The following is an 18,341-nucleotide window of genomic DNA, read 5'->3' on the forward strand; positions in this document are numbered from 1 at the left end:
ATTTTAGTTGTGAAAGGCGCAATTGCTGATTAATTTAATAGATTTATTGTACTAGTATAAATAATAAAAAAATTAAAGGAGTCATTTTTATATTTAATGTTTGTTGAGGGGTTTATTGTAATTAGGTGGGTATGTTTCAGGGGGATTTGTCAGAAAGTCAGTGAGCCCAGCCAATTCCCGTGTGCCTCTCTGATTCTAGAATTTAAGAGACTTAGGACAAGCGCATTAGTGACGCGTGTGGGTAATCGCTTTTATCCGGGAAGGGAGATTCTTCTTTGTATTTGAGTCCATGCAAATTACTCTTAAATCACTGTTGATTTTACACACATATTATAAAATAATAATAGATGTAGTTAATAAATTATATTTAATAATAAAAATTAAATAGAATAAAAAAAATTATGTATTAATTTTTAAACTAGACAGGTATTATTAGACATCTTATTTTAGTATGATGGACAAGTAAAAATGATCAAAGTTCATCCCGTTCTCTAATATTTTCCTTCATTTCATTTTACTTTACCTTTATTGGTTTGACACTCATAAAATATTGTAATTAGGGATTGATTATACAAAATTAGTCCCATTAATTATATTATAAAAATATAAATTTAAGTTTCATACTCTTTATATGGTCATTTAATGACAAAAATAATATCAATAAAACATGATAAACTTATCTTAATTCATAAATTGAATAAATAAATTGAAATAATTTTTTTTAATAAAAGAGCCAAGTAAAACAAAATGCACGCTAGTCAAGAAACTGTGTACTTATCTCGTTTAATTTTACTCGTTTCAATTTGATATTGCACATTGATTAAGAAAAACAATTAATAACATGACTACTTTATCATAGTACCCATAGTAAATAATGTTTATATTTTAATTTGAAGAAAAAATAATTAATACTAAGGGTAAAAAAGAAAAAAAAAATTCTTATCTTGATTAATAAAAAATAACAAGTAAAATGAAAAATCAAATTATAAAATTTGGAACGAGTAAAATGAGACGGAAAAAATATTTATATCATTATACCATTATTTAATTTCTTTAATTTCTTAAATTAATGAAAAATGTGATCTCACTTAATAAATGAAAAGTGTGCTAAAGAATAGTGGGAAGAACATACTCAATTATATCTAAATTTTTTAAATTGACAAGTATCGTGGAATATCTATTTAAAAAAAAGGATAAAATATAAATACTTCCTTCATCCACTTTTACTTGTCACAGTTTCGTATCTCGCAGTTAGTCTGCATGAATTTTGACCAATATTTAAGATGTATAAATTAATATTTTTAAAATTTAGATGGTCGAATACATATGAAATATTGGTTAAAGTTCATACGGGTTAATCTAAAAATGAACGGAGCGAGTATTTAGGAACGGAGGAGTATATACAGAAAAAAAATTATAATCCTATAATTATAGCACATTAAAGTATTAGTTTAATCAATAAAGTGAATTTTAATTCTTTTCGCGTCGACTGGATTTTGAAGATCAAGAATGTTGCACTCGTTTAGTCCAGCTCATTTAACACCATTTAGCTGAACTCTGTCTACAACTTTGTTTCAACACCTTACAATTTCAGTAAACTTTACAATTAAATTTGTTTGATATATTTCCCTCTTCAACTTGCCTGTTAATACTGACTTCTTTCTTTTCTACTAATATTTTGTTCTTCTTGCGTGAGCTTGAAATCTTTTTCTCCAACGTAACACAGTTATGTTCTATACTCAATAATAGAACACACTAGCTTAAAGCTCTAACCTCTATCTCAAGGATCATGATAAAATGATTAACTTTTCATGTATAGATTTTGGGTTCATGATCCTTAATTAATACCAAATTAATTACGATCTTTTTAAGAAGCACTTCATCCTAATTTCAAATTTCTTGGCACGAAATACATGTATCGAACATCATGTGATAAATAAAATAAATTAAAATGCTCATGATGAAAACCAAGACACATGAGTAATTAAGGGGAAAATAAATGTGAGAGTATACAAAGGAAATGAAGAGTTGGCATGAAATGTAATGTAGCTAACACAAGTTCAACAACAGCTTACACAGGAGACGAAAATGACAGCATGAATTTATCCAACACAGTACAATTAAAATTGCATCAAGTAGCCAGTAGGTGGGCTCAAATCTCAACTCATGATCAATTGTTTTGTCCTTTTATTTTGTCCAACATATTTAATTTCCTAGTCTTTTCAAAGCGTGATCATTCTACAGGCACAAGCACTCTCCATGGCCTCCTCAATCTTCTCCCTTACAAATCTATACGTACAGAATTCTTCGAAAGAAGTGAGTTTATCTAGTTACCTAGCTTTGTGTCAAGTAATTTGTACAATCAATTTTCTTTAAATCGTCTACGTAATGTATATCAGATTTTGGATTCGACCATTGATCTTAATGTATTAATAAAGACTAAGAAAGAAAAGAAAGTTGATGAGAGCCTACCTGATCAAGTTGGCTTGTGCATGCATGTGCAGTTTGGCAAGTTTCTGCTTAGGGCCAAATATCTATAATAGTATGAATTGTGCGTTTCATTCATAGAATTCAGTAGCTTTTCCCTAAATTCTTTTATCTTTATATTTAAAATTTATTATACATGTAAAAATTATCTATCCTGAATACAATAAGTCATTTCATCCTAAATAATTTAAAAATAATAAATTTAAAATCCTGCTGTCTCCCCTTTGATGAATGGCGATTTCATTCGATCCCATTTCCCCTTCACTTGTTGCTGGGCATAACAGTAAGTACGTAATACTATATTTTTTGCTAACTATTTTAAAATATCCTAAGCATATAGTATGTATATAATTGCTGGATCTTTTTTCCTCCATGTTATAATTAAAATTAGATATTATAGACGATTCTAATAGTGTTACTTAGCCGCATTAGTTGATGAACTGATTGATGTAGTTACAAATATTAAACTATAGACGATTGAATTGATGATAGCATAAACAAATAATTGAACGTAATCGTAGGTTCAAAGATTCCAATCAGAATTATTAATCACATGACGATGTCATCCTTAATATAAAGAAATTAACTTAGAGAGAATATCAGCCCTTTGATAATCTGAAAAATTAAAAAGTAAATACGACTTTATTGTTCAGAGGGTTGCAATTTTATCCATCACACAAGAATATAATCACTCTGTACGTCATCTTTTAAGCTCCACCATTGAATTTGTATTTTAGACATTTACCTAATTATTCTTCTTCTTTTCATTCACTTTAATCAATTTCTAACATGGTCACTTGTTATTATTATTATTTTAGTTAATTAGTAGTATTTAAAACTTAATATGCCAATTTCTGAACAAGTTGCAAATGACGACGCCTCCATTTGGAGAAGGAATCAATTGTTATATCAAATTACGCAATCATAAGTTTTGATCAAATAAATACTCAACTGCGTCACGATGACAGTGATATATGCATTACTTTAAATCTCTTTTTTCTTAATTTTAAGGGCAGTGAATAATCAAGATTAAAAGGGGGAATATATAATTAAGACACGCAACATCTTGACTTGATTGAACTATTATTTATTATTAAGCAAAGAGATTACATTATTAAAACTTGATAATCTAGTAATTTAGGAAAAACTTCAAAACATTCGGTAAAGAAAAACGAAATGAAATGCATTCGCTTAATTAAGAAAGTACAAAATATTGCTGCAACGGAAATAAATGAAATTCAATGGACACACAAAATAATAATTAACACGCTCAAATAAATTAGTTATATATATGTAGCAAACAGTAACGATAACAGTCATCTGATACTCAAGTTACTACATATTCTCACTTCAGTATATCAAATAAATATAATTTGCTATAAAAACCAGGTGTGGAATAAGTATTCATCGAATAGAAATACTTTGGACAATAATAAACCTCCGTAAGAAAACTAGTAATGAGCTAGGGGTCGCAACCAACTGTTAAGTCCCTTTCTATGATTAGTTAAAGTCTTAGATCAAATTAAATGAATAATTTTATGTGTTTACTCATAATAGTAAGATTTAACAGTACTTATACCTAAATGCATAATGCAACCCCTCCTGGATTAGCTTGTATTATATGATACTATACAATAATCATCGCTATTTCCTTTTAACTTTACTTCGTATATTCTGTTAATCACTTTGCTCAGCTACAAATCAGAATACTTTGACCGAATTTTCCAAAGTTAGGTTAATAATAGCTGTTGCATTGCAATCATTATATTCTAGACTTTTATGAAGTAATTTAATTAATCCTTAGCTTGTTTGTGTTTTAATTGATTGATGTCCCATTGAATGTGAACTTGTACCTTTAGCTTCTATACTCGTATTTTCCAAGTATCATTCTAATCATAAATAAATTAGAGAATTTTAGGTTTGGCCGGGTACATATATCGTTGTGTTGCTTTGTGGCTTTAGAGGGTTCACAATCTAGTTTGTCGACATGCTTGAGCTTGAGCCTCATTATATCCATTTGTTCTCAGTTCGTGAAAATTACTTTCATTAGTAACCAATTCAATTCGGGTTGTGGACTTTTATGTTTGAATTTTAAACCTCGAATCTGGACATGTTCGAGAAGGCCAGATCCTTGAAGCCGCCTCACTAGCATGGCGTTTCGTAACTGACTATAACTTAAATAGAACAACCAAAATAGTCTACCAGGAAAAATTCCTACATATATACTAAACCAATTTAATGCTTACTGCTATACCTTAGTTTACGGATGCCTAAGCACACATTATCATTGTCTCGAGATATATAAATATTTAGTTGAAATTTTTTAGGTAAGTACATATTTATACTAATTGTTAAGCAGAGGATTTGTCACAAAACATAATGTGAAAGAATACCATGAAAGAGAGATTGGGTTAGCTATGTACCTGACAACCCATGTCCATTAGTGCGAAAGTGTTCCAACGCTGAAGTCCATTAGGCTAAGTCTTCCGCTCCTTAGTGGCGAACCCAGCTTTTTTAGGTTGTGGCTGCTCAAAAAAAAAATTTACTAAACAATGCAGGTATAGGGATTCGATCCCAGGATGGGAGACATGAAAGTTATGTCTAAAGCTAGAGCACCCAACCATGTTTTTGTTCTCTGGGTGCTTTTGTATATATTTTACCATTTTTCTACTGTTTCTTATATAATTATACCTCTTCTACGTTGAGTTTAGTGGGTGCTCGAGGACCCGAAAATTACACGTCGGTCCGCCCATGTTAGGGGTCATTTGGTAGAGTGTAGAAGAATAATGCTGAATAATATGTATTAATAATGCATGCATTATTAATGTAAGTATTAATAATGCTGGTATTAGTTATACAAGCATTACTTTTTACACAGTTTTTGGTTCAATGTATTAAAAATAATATATATTTATATAAATTTTATAAAAAGATGTTTATTTATCAAAATATCCTTCTTTGTATCTTCTCTTTCAAGGGATAAGTAGCAACAACTGCCGTAAAAAGGAAAAGTTGGAAACCCAAAGAAGTTCTCTACATTAACCTTAAATCGGCAAATAATGCCATCTTCCCCAATAGCTGCTTATGCGTTTTGATGAGAATCGATAAATACCCACCGGTCCAATAATCTTCTCAAACACCCACTGATCCAGTAATCTTCATGCCATCAAAGATGGCTAATGTTCAGCAATCAAAGATGGAAAAGGAATCAATGGTTCGTATTTGATTTCTTGTGCACCCAAATCAGTAAATACGGAAAAGGAATCATAATATTTGATTGCTAAAAAAATAGCAGCAATGTTGAATTAGTGAAAAAAAGGTAGCAGCAGCTACATATAAGAGTAGAAAAGATAAAAGAAAGGGGCAAATTTGACATTTAACAAGTTAATACATGTATTCAAAGCCTTTGTATTACTAATACATGGAAATGGTGTGTATTACTAATACACATCTCAATACACAATAGAGTGTATAACTAATACAAGCATTAATTATACATCAACTAAAAAGTGAACCAAACGAGGTACTGATAATACACATTAATTAATGTATGTATTAGTTTTTTCAATACACTCTACCAAACGACTATGACTTAATGAGCCATCCCAGCACCGGCTCTTTGATTCAGAACAATTCATATCCACCATGGATTCGGGCCCAACATACATGAGGCCCAAATCATGTCCACCAAAACTATAGGTTTGTTTGGCACTTCGAAATATTCAAGTTAATGTCAAGTCGACACTGAAGAAAATTTTCCAATAGTAACAATAATAAGTAGTATCAACTAACAATCTTGGATCTGCTTTGACTAGTCCAGAAAGCCCAGTTATCTGTGAATTAAGCGGTTTGGTGATAAAGAGGTTTGAAGGGGTGGATAAGGAAAAGTCCTCTAGTTGCTGTGCAAAAAAAAAAATTTTGCTGACTCTGAAATTCCACAGTAAGTTACTGAAGAGTGTCCTACCTGGATTGATTCAAGGAATCTGAGACACGAAAGTCTGGGGCATGGGTGTCACCTGAAATGATGCAAACAGAAGCAAGAAAAAAATAAAAACAATCACCATCCAGACACACATTATTTCAGCAGTATACTGAAGATATTAACAGATAGTACAACATGGATATCTTTTGTGCCCCTACCCCTAAATCATTAGTAGGAACTAGGAACTAATCCATGGTGAATGAATTCACCACGCATTTCTGAGATCTCTCATTTTCATTTCTTGAGGTCATTCCATATATACTTTGAAAAATATTGAAAGAGATTAAATCTTCAATCAAGGTACAATCACTTTCATTAGTAGAGTCCCCATTGTGAGCAAGTGTTATACCATGGGACTTTGGATTAAAAAGGACAAATAAGTTGTCCGATTAAGTAGGAGTCCTTTAAGTTTTTTAAATTAGGTGGGAGGGACAAATTTTTTTTTTGAGTTTTATTTTTTAAGTTTTTCCGTGCCCCAGTTGTAGAACAACTTTGGTAGTTGTTTGACAACTTTGCGAAGTTGTTCAACAACTACCAAAGTTGTTCAACAACTGCGCAAGTTATAGGACAACTCGGCACAGTTGTCCTACAACTGCACCTAGTTGTTGAACAACTAGTTGTTCGACAACTGAGAGAAGTTGTTCAGACAACTAACCTAATTGTCCCACAACTATCCCAGTTGTTCAAGGGACTTAGTTTTTTTAGGAACAAGTTTGTGGGACCCACTTGTCTCCTTTTTTTTAATTGGAAACTTGCCGGGCCCTTCTGGCTTATTTTTCTCATCTCATCTTTAAGAAGTAACATTCAACTATTATCAAAGGCAACGATACAATGTTATAGTCTAAGGAAGGGCGAGAAACAGTTCAGACTGTTCTTTATAGTCCTCTCTGCTCCCGGTAAACACTTCTGGTTCACCTTCAAAAGTAGAAAAAAGATACCGGGAAAGAAAACAGGATCTTGAGGAAAGAAAGAGTTTAACGTTTAAGATCATGCATAGATAGAAATAACTCTTCGATTTTATATTGATGACAGGATTAAAATGCCACATTTTATGTAATGGAAGATGGCATGTACAAGACAAAAATAACATATCTAATGTGAACTTAAGGGAGATTAATGATATCTGGAAGTTCATTGAGAAGATGAACATCATTGAAATTCTTAAGAAGCAGTTATGAATAGCCAAAACTGTTACAGCTGCTCTCTACCACGTGAATTCAACTACTAGTTCATGAAATTTGTACAATTAATTACCTAAAGCAGTAAACTGAAGCCATTCCCCACCTAATTGAAGTGTTTAAGCACATTGCACAATTGCAATTTTTGGCTTTCAATTCTTGCTTCCAAGAGCTTGGACTTCAAGCCATGCTTCGGGATTCCACGTGTCCATTCAATACATCCTTTCATGGCTCGAGCGGTATGTGGATTTCTTGGACCACCTGAGCAGCAATGACTCACAAAATCTTGGTAGTCTAGTGCTCTTTCAGCTGGTACATTCTCGGACAAAATAACATCCACGTTAGGTATTGATCCATTTGAAAGTTTTCCACTGTCATCAAGTGATATTGTCTTGCACAAATCATCATTTGAGAGTGATGATCTCCAAAGCTTGCGAAAAGAGGATCCTTTCTTCTTTGATTTCTTTGGCAATACCGGGGAGATTTCACTGGTCTCAAAATCCAGAGGACCCGATTGACCAGTGGTCTGCTCATGATTCACTTTGCCACATAAAAGATATCTGCCTCGATCAATACCATTGGCAGAATGCTCAGTTTCACCATCAGTGTAATTTGAAAAGTGATCTTCAGCTTGGGTCACTGTTTTCCTACCACTTGCATCTTTCCAACTCTCGTCGTGATCAAGAAAGACATTCAGACATTCACTGCTGGTGTTCATAGCACCATTTCTACTCTCAGTACCAGCAATTAAGATTGCAGAGGAATGGCAAGGATTGTTATAACCAACACATTCATTAGTTTCCAATTTCTTAGCTTCAAAAATAACAGAACCCTCGTTTGGTGTATATATGCCATTTGATATTGGGGAGCTAGAAGAGAACTCCTTTATTTCTTGGATGTTCAACGAGTCAAAAACATGCTTGACCACTTGCACTTCAACTAAGTCAGTCATGTCCACAATTTCATTATTAGATCTCATAAAGCTCTGAAATTCTGATATAAGATCACTCATCAGGCAATATTTTTCTTCTAAAAGTAGCTTTGCATCAATCAGCTTCATTTGAACCCGTTCTTCGCGCCAAACCTCAGCCAATTGAAGCATTTTTCTCTCTTCTTCCACTTCCTCATCAAGTCTGGCTCTTTCACTCCTCAATGCTTCAATTTCAGCTCTATTTTCTTCAATCTCCTTGACTAGCTCACTGCACACATCCTCCAGCGACTCTCTAGATTTTCTCTCTCTCTCATAATCATGCATATATTGTCTGGAGGATAACTTCGAATCAGCTAGACCAACCAGTAATTTGGAATTAATAATATCCAACTGTTTACAGTTTCTTCTTTCTCTTCTCAAATCATCTTTTAAGCCATCAACTACAGCGTGCATCTTCTGACATTCTTTTCTCATCCACGAGGTTCTTTCTTCATTCAGATTCCTCACAAAGTGTTTGAATTTCTTCCCAAGACGCCTCCTTTCAGATTCTAGCTCTTCAATGCAAATTCTTGCTCTTACTAGTTCAACTTGTAAAGCAGGAGCAAGTGAGGTAGTTGCAGTATGTTGATCTTTATAAAGCTTTACGAGGCCATTGGGATGATCAATTTCACTGGACATTTTGTAGCGGCCAGGATCCCACTTTGTAGCTCCCTCAGACGCAGATTTAGGAATTGGTATCCAAGAAGGGAGCTAGCAATAACGAAAATAATCATGGAAATGGTCAGAAACTCTGGATTTTAATCAAAATGGGACTTCCTGTTATCTAGTAGAATGAAATAGAGGAAAGAGACGAAGAAAAACGATCAGACGTAAAGCAGGAATGGAGTGAGGCATAAAATAAAACTGAAAAGCTTCGCGTCCTACTTTAACTTCGCCTACTTTAGCTGATAACTATAATTGAAATCCCCAGCTACCCCATTAATTAGCAGATCAACACTCATAATTAACTAATCAGTGGTGAAATTGCACCATGTGAACAAGTTGCCTTTGCAGAAATGAGCCAAGAAAATACATAAACCATTATCACTATTTGATTTGTTCATTGATCATCAATTAGTGAAAACTTACAGGGTGAATCGAACCACACTGTAGCCGCTTCATGCCGCCACCACCATCATCGGAGGCGAACTCCGCCGCCAAATGCCACAGACCAGCGGCGAGCTTTCGAGCAGAGACACCCATCTTTTCCCCACCATTAAAACGCTCAAATCCTCTGCAATATTCCATTTCCATCAAAGGATCATTGCATTTTCCCTGAACCTTGCTCACCAAAATATGACTGGCTGAGGCTGATCCACTTTCACCCTTCACCCTCCTCCGACCTCCGGCCATCGGAGTTCTTGTTTTCTTCCGACGGTGATTCAGGTTGTGATCATATTAGTCAACTGACAATCAATTGAACTAGCAGTCCCATCTCTGATCTTCCTATTATTCAACAAGAAAACATCCAACACAATTTCAGTTTGTACGATTGTACTAATATGAAGCTCAGAGTCCTCATTCTATGGTCAGTCGCAGAAATAGTAGCAATGAACATGCAAAATACACACTTAGAAATTCGAACAACATTACATACTTATATGATTTAAGGAATAACATGTAAACTCACATGGGTGTACAGAAGGTAATAGGTGTCTATATTTGAATTACTCTATAAGCAATTAAGAAAGTTTGAAACAGGGGAAAGGGCTGGTGGGATTGTCGGACTTTTGGGATAGTAGGTCCACTGAAATTTAATACTAACATTGACAATTCCTATGACTGACTCTACCTTTGATTGTGTGATGTTATTTTTTTGTCCTCATACACTAACCCCATAATGCTTTAACCTTTTCTCGTAACTTTTTGTGCACGTTTAATTTTCAAAATGTCTAATAAAGAACTTTGGATACTCAAATATAAGAAGTTGATATGAAAACTTTTATTTTCTAAGAGGCTAATTTTGAGTTGAAAATAGTTTTGCTGATTATGCGGGGACAAATTCCTGTTGGTGCTAATTATCCTCACTACATTTTAATCATATATCATGCCTCTAGGCTCTAGCTAAACGTTTATGATTTCGTTAGTGTCAGCCATGTAAATTTGTCGGAAACAAAATGATTATCCATAATATAATTAACTACTGTTTTTCCTTAATTACCTGGAATTGCATTGCATGGGAGGAGAAATATAACTATTCGTGTCAAATTCAACTTATGATAATATAACTATCCAAATTAAATTAGAGACCATCTAACTATGTCCATGTTTAATTTATTTGGTTGATCAATATTTCATCTGATGAAAAAATTACTACTATATATGAGTGATCGTACCCCAATTGACCCTAACGTGTACAAGCATAGAAAGTGTCATGAAGGAGTATGGTATTCATTCGTGTATAACAAATGAAAATTTTGGTCCAACTTAATTTCAAAAATTAGCTCATGAGTAAAATAAGGTCTAAAACTATATATGAAGACTGAATACCTCATCCATACCCAATGTAAGACTATGACACTCCAACGCTTGGAATAAAATATATTAAATATGGATAAAATGGAAATTCTTACATAGTGTGAATCAAAAATGTAAAATAAGTCTAACTTTAATATCATGAAATGAAAAAATTAAGAAGGAAAACTATGTAGATGTATCGTTTGACTATCTAGTTTACTACCATGACTGAAGTATACACTATTATACACTTCAGTTATATATGTTGTGTATATATATGTATATTTTATGTATAGTATATGTATATGAATAAAGTATATTCTCTACTATCTTCCCTACTATATACACAATATGTGTTAAAAAAAAAAATACTAAGCTAGCATTTGGCTATAGATTCTGATCAAATATTTTTGGCAAGTTAATTTTTGAATAAAGATTTGGGTGAAATCTCACAATGTGCTTGACTGTAGTATTTGAAAAACATAGTTCACTTAAATAAGAGTTCACAAAAATAGAAATTTGGCCCAAATACTAGTATTTATTTGCCAAATAATGACAAATTCTATGATCAAACACTATTTGCCAAGTTTTTTCCCAAAAAAACTATTTGGAAAATCTATGGTCAAACGGGGACATATTTTGCAAACTAGATGATCCAAAGACATTGGGCTGTAATTTTCCCAATTAATTAAGAAGCTAAAAATGGGTAGGTACAGCCCAACCCAATCCTGTCTACGGGCTAGAGCAAACTAGCCATTCTAAATGGCAGGCCTTCCAACTTACTAATGTGAGAAATAACTTGATAAAGCACTGGACTAAATAGGCATGTTTGTGTACCTTTGAATTATTGGCCATGTTGATGTATATAGTTGGTTGATTTATCCATATATATATTGCTTGTTTGTTATTAACTTAATCTGATATATATATTGCTTGTTTTGTTTGTTATTAACTTAATCTGATTCCAATTGTAAATTTGTAAGAAACAAACTCAATTGTTTCTTATGATGATTACAAGATAGAGAACCAGAAAATTTGATGACTGGAAACTTACTACCCTTACTATTGATAAGTGTGTTTTGTTGATCTTGACTGTAGTTTCTATAAATGCATGTATGTAAACAGAAAGGCTTTGGATATTTTCAGCAGCTTATGTACTAACTACTATGGCAAACTTAATAATTTAGAACTAATAATTGCTAAATTAACTCAATCAAATCAGAGGGACCATCCTACTTTATTCTATATTTTCATCTGTCGTACAATCTTCTTTAATAATTGAGCTTAAATATTTAAATCGGTTGCATTCAAGTACAACAATGTCACCTAATTTTACTTTTAACTTCACTTTTTTTTTATCTTAATTAAACTTGCCATCCATAAATTCTGTATTCTTTCTGCCTATCCTAAATTAGGGGAGTGAATTTTTTTTTGCTAATTAAATCAGTGAGACAATAAAATATAAGGGCTTGAAGTTCAAGTTAAAGTGCAAATATATAAAAACCTGAGGCATGTTATTACAAACAAGTATGGGTAATACTCTTTCTCTGTCCACACTCCACAAGCAATAAGCAAAAGAATCCTCCTCGAGTGATCTTTTGAATATTTGTTCTGGTCTAGGGAGCTATGTGACCTATGGCTATAAGTGGACTATGACTATATGCTAAAGTATAATGTGGCAAAGTGTAATGTTTGTATACTTTCACTCTTGAATCAATAATTCATCTTAAGGTATAACCAACTCAATTTCTTGGTAACCACCAAAGTATGCATCCAGAATGTGATGCAGTGGATGAGTTGTTTTTTTCTTAATTAAAGTTTTCGATTTCGAGTTCTGAGTATGAATAAATCTTTGATAAAAAGTGGTATCCCAAATAAAATCTACCCGATGCGAATTTGGATGAGTTAGACTTTAATGTAAATACTGAACAGGGGATGAAAACTAAAAAAGGAAAAAAAAAATCTTGGTTCCTTGAGGGGAAAATCTCAAATTATTGTGAATTGATCACACAACAAAACAAGTCTCTTTCTTGAATGATAGGCTCTTATAATCAAGCCACCTGTCTGTTTATTTCTTGTTTGCTTTCGACTATCCACATTAAAGTAGTAATGGCATTTACCTGTCTTCCCTCTTGTATAAGACTCATGGTCCTCTTTCTCTTTGTTTGAACCTCAATATATTATTATCATTATTAGTTTTAGCAGCCATGACGTAAGTGATGACAATGTTGTGTAATCATATTTTCTCATGTAAAGGAACTTCTTTTTTACTTTTTCTTTAAAAATTGAAAGAAAAAGAATTGTTTTCACCATAGTTTATCCAAAAGTATGTAGGCCTATTTTGCTTTTCTGCCTCAACTTCCTGATGCTTTTCTTTATTTATCATTGAATGCCACCTAAAGTTGCTGGTACTGTTAAAAAGTGAATCTTAATGCAAGAATCATGTCCAAAGAACCATCAAGATCAGCACTCTTGCATAGTAAACACATCAAACTAAAACCTTCATAACTTAAAAGGGTAGGCTAAAACAGTGAATTTTACAAACAAAACATGGAATGTAATGAACATGGTCACCACCACTTTCATGCCCACTACACAAACTTACAACACTGAGAAAAGTGAAAACCATCTTATTCCTAACATTATTCACTGTCCGCTACCTCCCTCACATATACACAAGAGGAAGGGGAAAAGTGATAACGAGTACAAGCACACAGCAAAAGCAGTATCTTTAGTGGAGCTTGTTGGCAAGATTACACTGCTTTCTGATCTCACCCTTTGTCCCAGTAAGAGGGTTGTTCTCAGAAAGAATAGCGATGGCTCTTGAAAATTCCTTGAAGAAATAATCTTGGCTTTTTGCCATCTTCTTCACATAGGGCTTAGTCCTCTTGTCAGTTGCTAGTTGGTGGTCAACTAACATTAACCCCTTGTTGTCTAATATGTTCCTGTAGTAGTTGTTGTCTAGAATCATGGGTGTGCCTCTGTCATTTCTCACATACTGCACAGCCTTTGGATCTGGGATTGGGTCTGGGCACTTCTTGAGCATGTGAGGTACATGAGATGGGTTCAACTGAGGGTCTACTTCTGGATACAAACGGTGTACCAACTTCACACAGTGTGTTCTTCCCACACTGTGTGACCCTGTTCAACAACACCAAATCACACAAAATTAGCTTTCATTTCCTACACACAAAATTAGCACACAGTATAAGGTACCTAGCAAGGCAACAACTCCAGGAGTGTTGATTCCAATGTTGGCAAACCTCTCAAGAACAACACTCATGCTTTCATTGTGATCTGGGAGGTGTTGTTCAAGAATGTCTGCTCTGCTCTTCCTTCCATCTCTTCTTCCAGTTTTGAGTGGGATGTGTGGCCCTCCTAGCTGTGTATAATTAGTCCATTATAAATATTACTAGTACTTAACCAAACCACTTTTAAGAACCAAACTAGAAAACACAGACAAATATCTAAGCCCGTCAAGAAATACATAATTGGAATAGTCTGCAGCAAGTATAAGAGTAAATGCCCAGAGAGTAATGAACTACTGTCTTGATGACTACGACAAGTCCGGATCTACTACTAAAAGTAGACATAAAAATAAAAGGAAACAAACATTTCAAGAAAGAAAAGTTCTTGTAAGTCTAGTAAAACTTACAGCCACAATGCCATCTCTACCAGACAAAACAAGAATATCAGCACAAGAAACAACACCAGGACACTCCCTTTCTACAGCTTCCTTAATAGTCTCAATGTATCTGAAATTTCTCATACCAAAACTCCTGTCCGTCTCTTTCTCAGACAGCATCCTCCTCGTTGAGTCCAGCAACAATGAAGCATCACACGACTACACACACACCAAAAAAAAAAACATCAGTTGTCATTTCTTCAAAAAGGGTGTCTAAAAAAAGAAGAACTTTTTGGTACCTCAACAAAGCAGTCATGGAAGATATTTCTGAGCCAAGAAAATGCAGTGTTCTTGTGGCGTTTGTAGAGAAGCTTGACTTGTTCTCTGATGATATCTTCAGCTTGAGGGCAAGTGTCCTTGTAATAGTCCATTACAAGGCCATGATTCTCCTCTGCTAATACAGAGACAGCTGAAAAAAAGAGGATGCTAGCAAAGAAGAAGAGATGTTTGGAAGCCATTTTTTCCTTGTTCCTTGGAAGATCCCTTAGCTATCCTCTTAAATAAGGAAATAAATGCTAAAACTCCCCACTATGAAATCACCTTTTTCTGTCCGTTCAAGTTTAATTGTCACGTTTTGCTTATCGTTAGTTAATTTATTTAAAAAGTTGATCAAGGTTTTTTTTTTTTTTTACGTAACTTAAATTCTCGATAAGCTAAATATGATAACTTTCTTTCGTCTGAAATTTCATATTCATTTTAAAATTTGATTAATTTGAATTTGAATCAAGTAAAGTTCACCAAAGGGAGTACTTTTATCAAGATTTTTTCTAGGAGTTAGACCTTTTACTTAATACTGAAATAATTTAGCTACTAATCTAGTTTTTTCCTATCTACTAAACTATATGCTTGTGCTTGATCATGTAGATCGTGACAAGTATGATTGAGGATTTTAGCAAATAACCATATGCATGGAAACACATTTTCCCATTTTGATTTTCTTTTCTCTCATTATTTCAGAGTTTGGTTCAATTAACTTTTCATCAAAAAAAAGAAAAAAATTACAAAGGCTTGTTGAATTTATTTATATTTTCCTTTCATGTTGCTTATTATTTTAATTAGGCTTCACTTAATTGCGTAAACTTCAATCAAATCTTGGTTTCAACCCCACAATTGTTTTACTAATATTTTTGTAATATAAAAAGAAGCAGTAATATATTACTACTATATTTTAGATTCTATTGAAGAAAGAAAGATAGGGACAACAAAGTCATAGAAGTGAAGAAACCAATACGTAAATTAATAGTAGCTTCGTACGTACATGAAATACTAGTATTCTTTTCGGTACCGTTTGTCGTTTTTACCAAAGACAGTGCTTGAAAGCGGGAGGTGTCGTCACAGACTCACATGATGTTAATTAAGGTAAAAAGATAAGAAAAATATATCCAATTAAAAAGAATAAATAAACATTGGATGGAAAATTATAGAAGTACAATTTATTACTAACATTTTTTTCCCTGGTGAAGCAAAGCTAATGGATGTAGAATCACAAATCTTGAAAACACAGGTCATCTCAGAAGTCTAAGATAAAATAAATAATTTTCTTTCATCGTTATTGTTCTTGAATATTACAAACGCTACAATTATGGACATAAATAAAGTAAAATTTCAACAAAGAAATATTACTCCATATCTTAAGATACACACAGTAGAGAAATTGTCAAACACTCCGCTTGATTAAGTGTATTTTGAAAAAGATATCCAAATAAATATTTTAAAATGAGCAGAGTAATATTTTATGAGAAACAATCAAATGTAATTGATCATTTATTCCAAAGGAAAAAACAAGAGTTTGGACTGATGTTTGCATGGACACATGTACGTGAGAAGCACATCCACATGTCAAGTGGTACTATATATATATATTGGCAGAGGGGATACCCTAAGAAAAATGATGATGGTTGAGAAGCTTTAATCAATGTGGGACATCTACCAAGAAATAAATAAGTGCTTCCTTCTTTGTAAAAGAATAATCTAATTTCTTTTTAGTTCTTTTAAAATAAATATATTTTTTTTAATAATTTTTTAATTTTAAATTTTCATATATTATTTTTAAAATCACAAGATTGAAGAATATTTTGATACATTTGACATATTTTTAATTTATTATTATAAGATTCAAAAAAAAATTTTATTTTCTTAAATTTTATATCAAATCAAAGTAAGTCATTTTTTTAAAACGGAGGGAGAGACACTTATTTGGGAAGCAGTGCCTTCACTCTAATTTAATCCCAAGAAAGGGAGAGATGCATTATTGATTTTTAGAGTGATTATACAACGCTCTGAGGGTCCTTTATTTACTAGTTTGGATATGTAATTTTATGACTGTGATATAAAATTAGATGAAATTGACGTTTGTTTATGTGATTTAATATTATGACATGAAATTTTATATTTTTTAAAAAGAATGATTTAGAACTTTCAAATACAAAAATTAATTCTCAAATTTATATATTGTAAAAAGAATTCTACCATTTATATTTATTAATCATTTATTTCATACATAGATAAAATTTATAATTCATATTATTATTTTTATCAATCTTTAAATTATTTCTATCTCATATAACTATCAATCTCACCAACATAAAGGCTCGTTTGATCATGGGAAATATTCTTTTTTTTTTCGAAAAATCTTTTATTTTATTAAAAAGTGATGTTTGACCATAAAATCTCCAAATACAACTTCAAATTCTATTTAAATCTTTTTATTTTATTAAAGTCTCAACTTATTTTTACTTTTTATTTTTAATTTCAACTTTATCTTTAGTTAAAAAAAATCTCTCCAAAAAGATACAATCAAACACAACTCCTACTTCAAGTTCAACTCCATTTTTTTTCACTGCCAAACACCTACAAAATTTATGATCACTTCAAATCAATTCCTACTTTGTCATTTATTATTCACCAAATTTATCATTGGATCGATAAATATTATATTTTTTAAAAATAATTTTGTGATGGTATATTATACTTTATTATGTACTTTTATTTATTTAATAAGATTATATAAATCATCAAGACAATTTTAATAGATTTCACAACTTATGAAAAAAATTTATTTATAAAAAAAATATAACTTAAATTTTAAAATTACATATTCAAATAAAACCTCAACTACATTTTATATATTTTATATCATAATTTCATCTCACGTCACTAAGCAAACAGGCACTTAAAAACATGTCAGGAACTACTAATATACTAGTAAAAAAATGCTAATTAAATATTATAATGTAAAGATTAATTCTTTTCAAATGTTTGAGTTATCCTTTTCAAAGATTAATTAAATATTATAAATTTAATGATTCAAAAAATATTTGAGAAATAAATAATATTTAATATAAAAAATACAATAAATTAAAAAAAATTATTGAATTTCTAAACTGGATGATTATAATTAGATTGAATCTTTTTTTAGTAACATTGACAAGTAAAAATATGGGAGAAATTTCATCCGTTTTATTTTAATTGATCTTTTTACTAAAAATATTTATTTCAATTGAGTTATTTATAAAATCAAGAAAATTTTATTATGTTTTTTCAACACTTCTCCTATTATTAAATAATTATATAAAATATGTA

The 18,341-nt window shown here is 32.0% G+C and overlaps 2 protein-coding genes across 6 annotated transcripts; both read right to left on the bottom strand.

Annotated features, from left to right (window-relative positions):
• Nucleotides 1–5,838: 5,838 nt before the first annotated feature.
• On the bottom strand, nt 5,839–10,407 carry LOC107859583. 5 transcript variants are annotated; one of them, XR_007052406.1, is made up of 4 exons: nt 9,707–10,407; nt 7,754–9,328; nt 6,452–6,503; nt 5,839–6,320 (listed from the first exon to the last, which is right to left on the bottom strand). XR_007052406.1 is itself a non-coding variant. In XM_047407056.1 (3 exons), exons 1-2 carry the CDS (start codon nt 9,968–9,970, stop codon nt 7,754–7,756), a joined length of 1,839 nt encoding a protein of 612 aa, XP_047263012.1. In that variant the 5' UTR covers nt 9,971–10,407; the 3' UTR covers nt 5,839–6,503. The 5 variants fall into 5 exon arrangements, 3 of the variants coding, with proteins under 3 accessions (XP_047263012.1, XP_016560121.1, XP_016560120.1); XR_007052405.1 differs by having other exon boundaries at nt 7,724–9,328; nt 9,707–10,406; XM_047407056.1 differs by having other exon boundaries at nt 5,839–6,503.
• A 3,147-nt stretch (nt 10,408–13,554) lies between these two features.
• On the bottom strand, nt 13,555–15,788 carry LOC107859584 (peroxidase 42). Its single transcript, XM_016704636.2, has 4 exons — nt 14,999–15,788; nt 14,730–14,918; nt 14,291–14,456; nt 13,555–14,215 (listed from the first exon to the last, which is right to left on the bottom strand). Exons 1-4 carry the CDS (start codon nt 15,215–15,217, stop codon nt 13,806–13,808), a joined length of 984 nt encoding a protein of 327 aa, XP_016560122.2. The 5' UTR covers nt 15,218–15,788; the 3' UTR covers nt 13,555–13,805.
• Nucleotides 15,789–18,341: the final 2,553 nt, after the last annotated feature.

This window comes from Capsicum annuum, chromosome 2 (assembly GCF_002878395.1).
Source record: "Capsicum annuum cultivar UCD-10X-F1 chromosome 2, UCD10Xv1.1, whole genome shotgun sequence".
Taxonomy (NCBI): domain Eukaryota; kingdom Viridiplantae; phylum Streptophyta; class Magnoliopsida; order Solanales; family Solanaceae; genus Capsicum; species Capsicum annuum.

What these genes read in the sequence shown, in the direction of transcription:
- LOC107859583 (XM_047407056.1), bottom strand. Translation starts at nt 9,970, where the DNA reads ATGGCCGGAGGTCGGAGGAGGGTGAAGGGTGAAAGTGGATCAGCCTCA. An exon ending in AGTGTGGTTCGATTCACCCT is followed by an intron (nt 9,329 to 9,706) that starts GTAAGTTTTCAC and finishes CGTTATTGCTAG; the next exon opens with CTCCCTTCTTGGATACCAAT.
- LOC107859584 (XM_016704636.2), bottom strand. Translation starts at nt 15,217, where the DNA reads ATGGCTTCCAAACATCTCTTCTTCTTTGCTAGCATCCTCTTTTTTTCA. An exon ending in TCCATGACTGCTTTGTTGAG is followed by an intron (nt 14,919 to 14,998) that starts GTACCAAAAAGT and finishes GTGTGTGTGTAG; the next exon opens with TCGTGTGATGCTTCATTGTT. An exon ending in GTAGAGATGGCATTGTGGCT is followed by an intron (nt 14,457 to 14,729) that starts GTAAGTTTTACT and finishes AATTATACACAG; the next exon opens with CTAGGAGGGCCACACATCCC.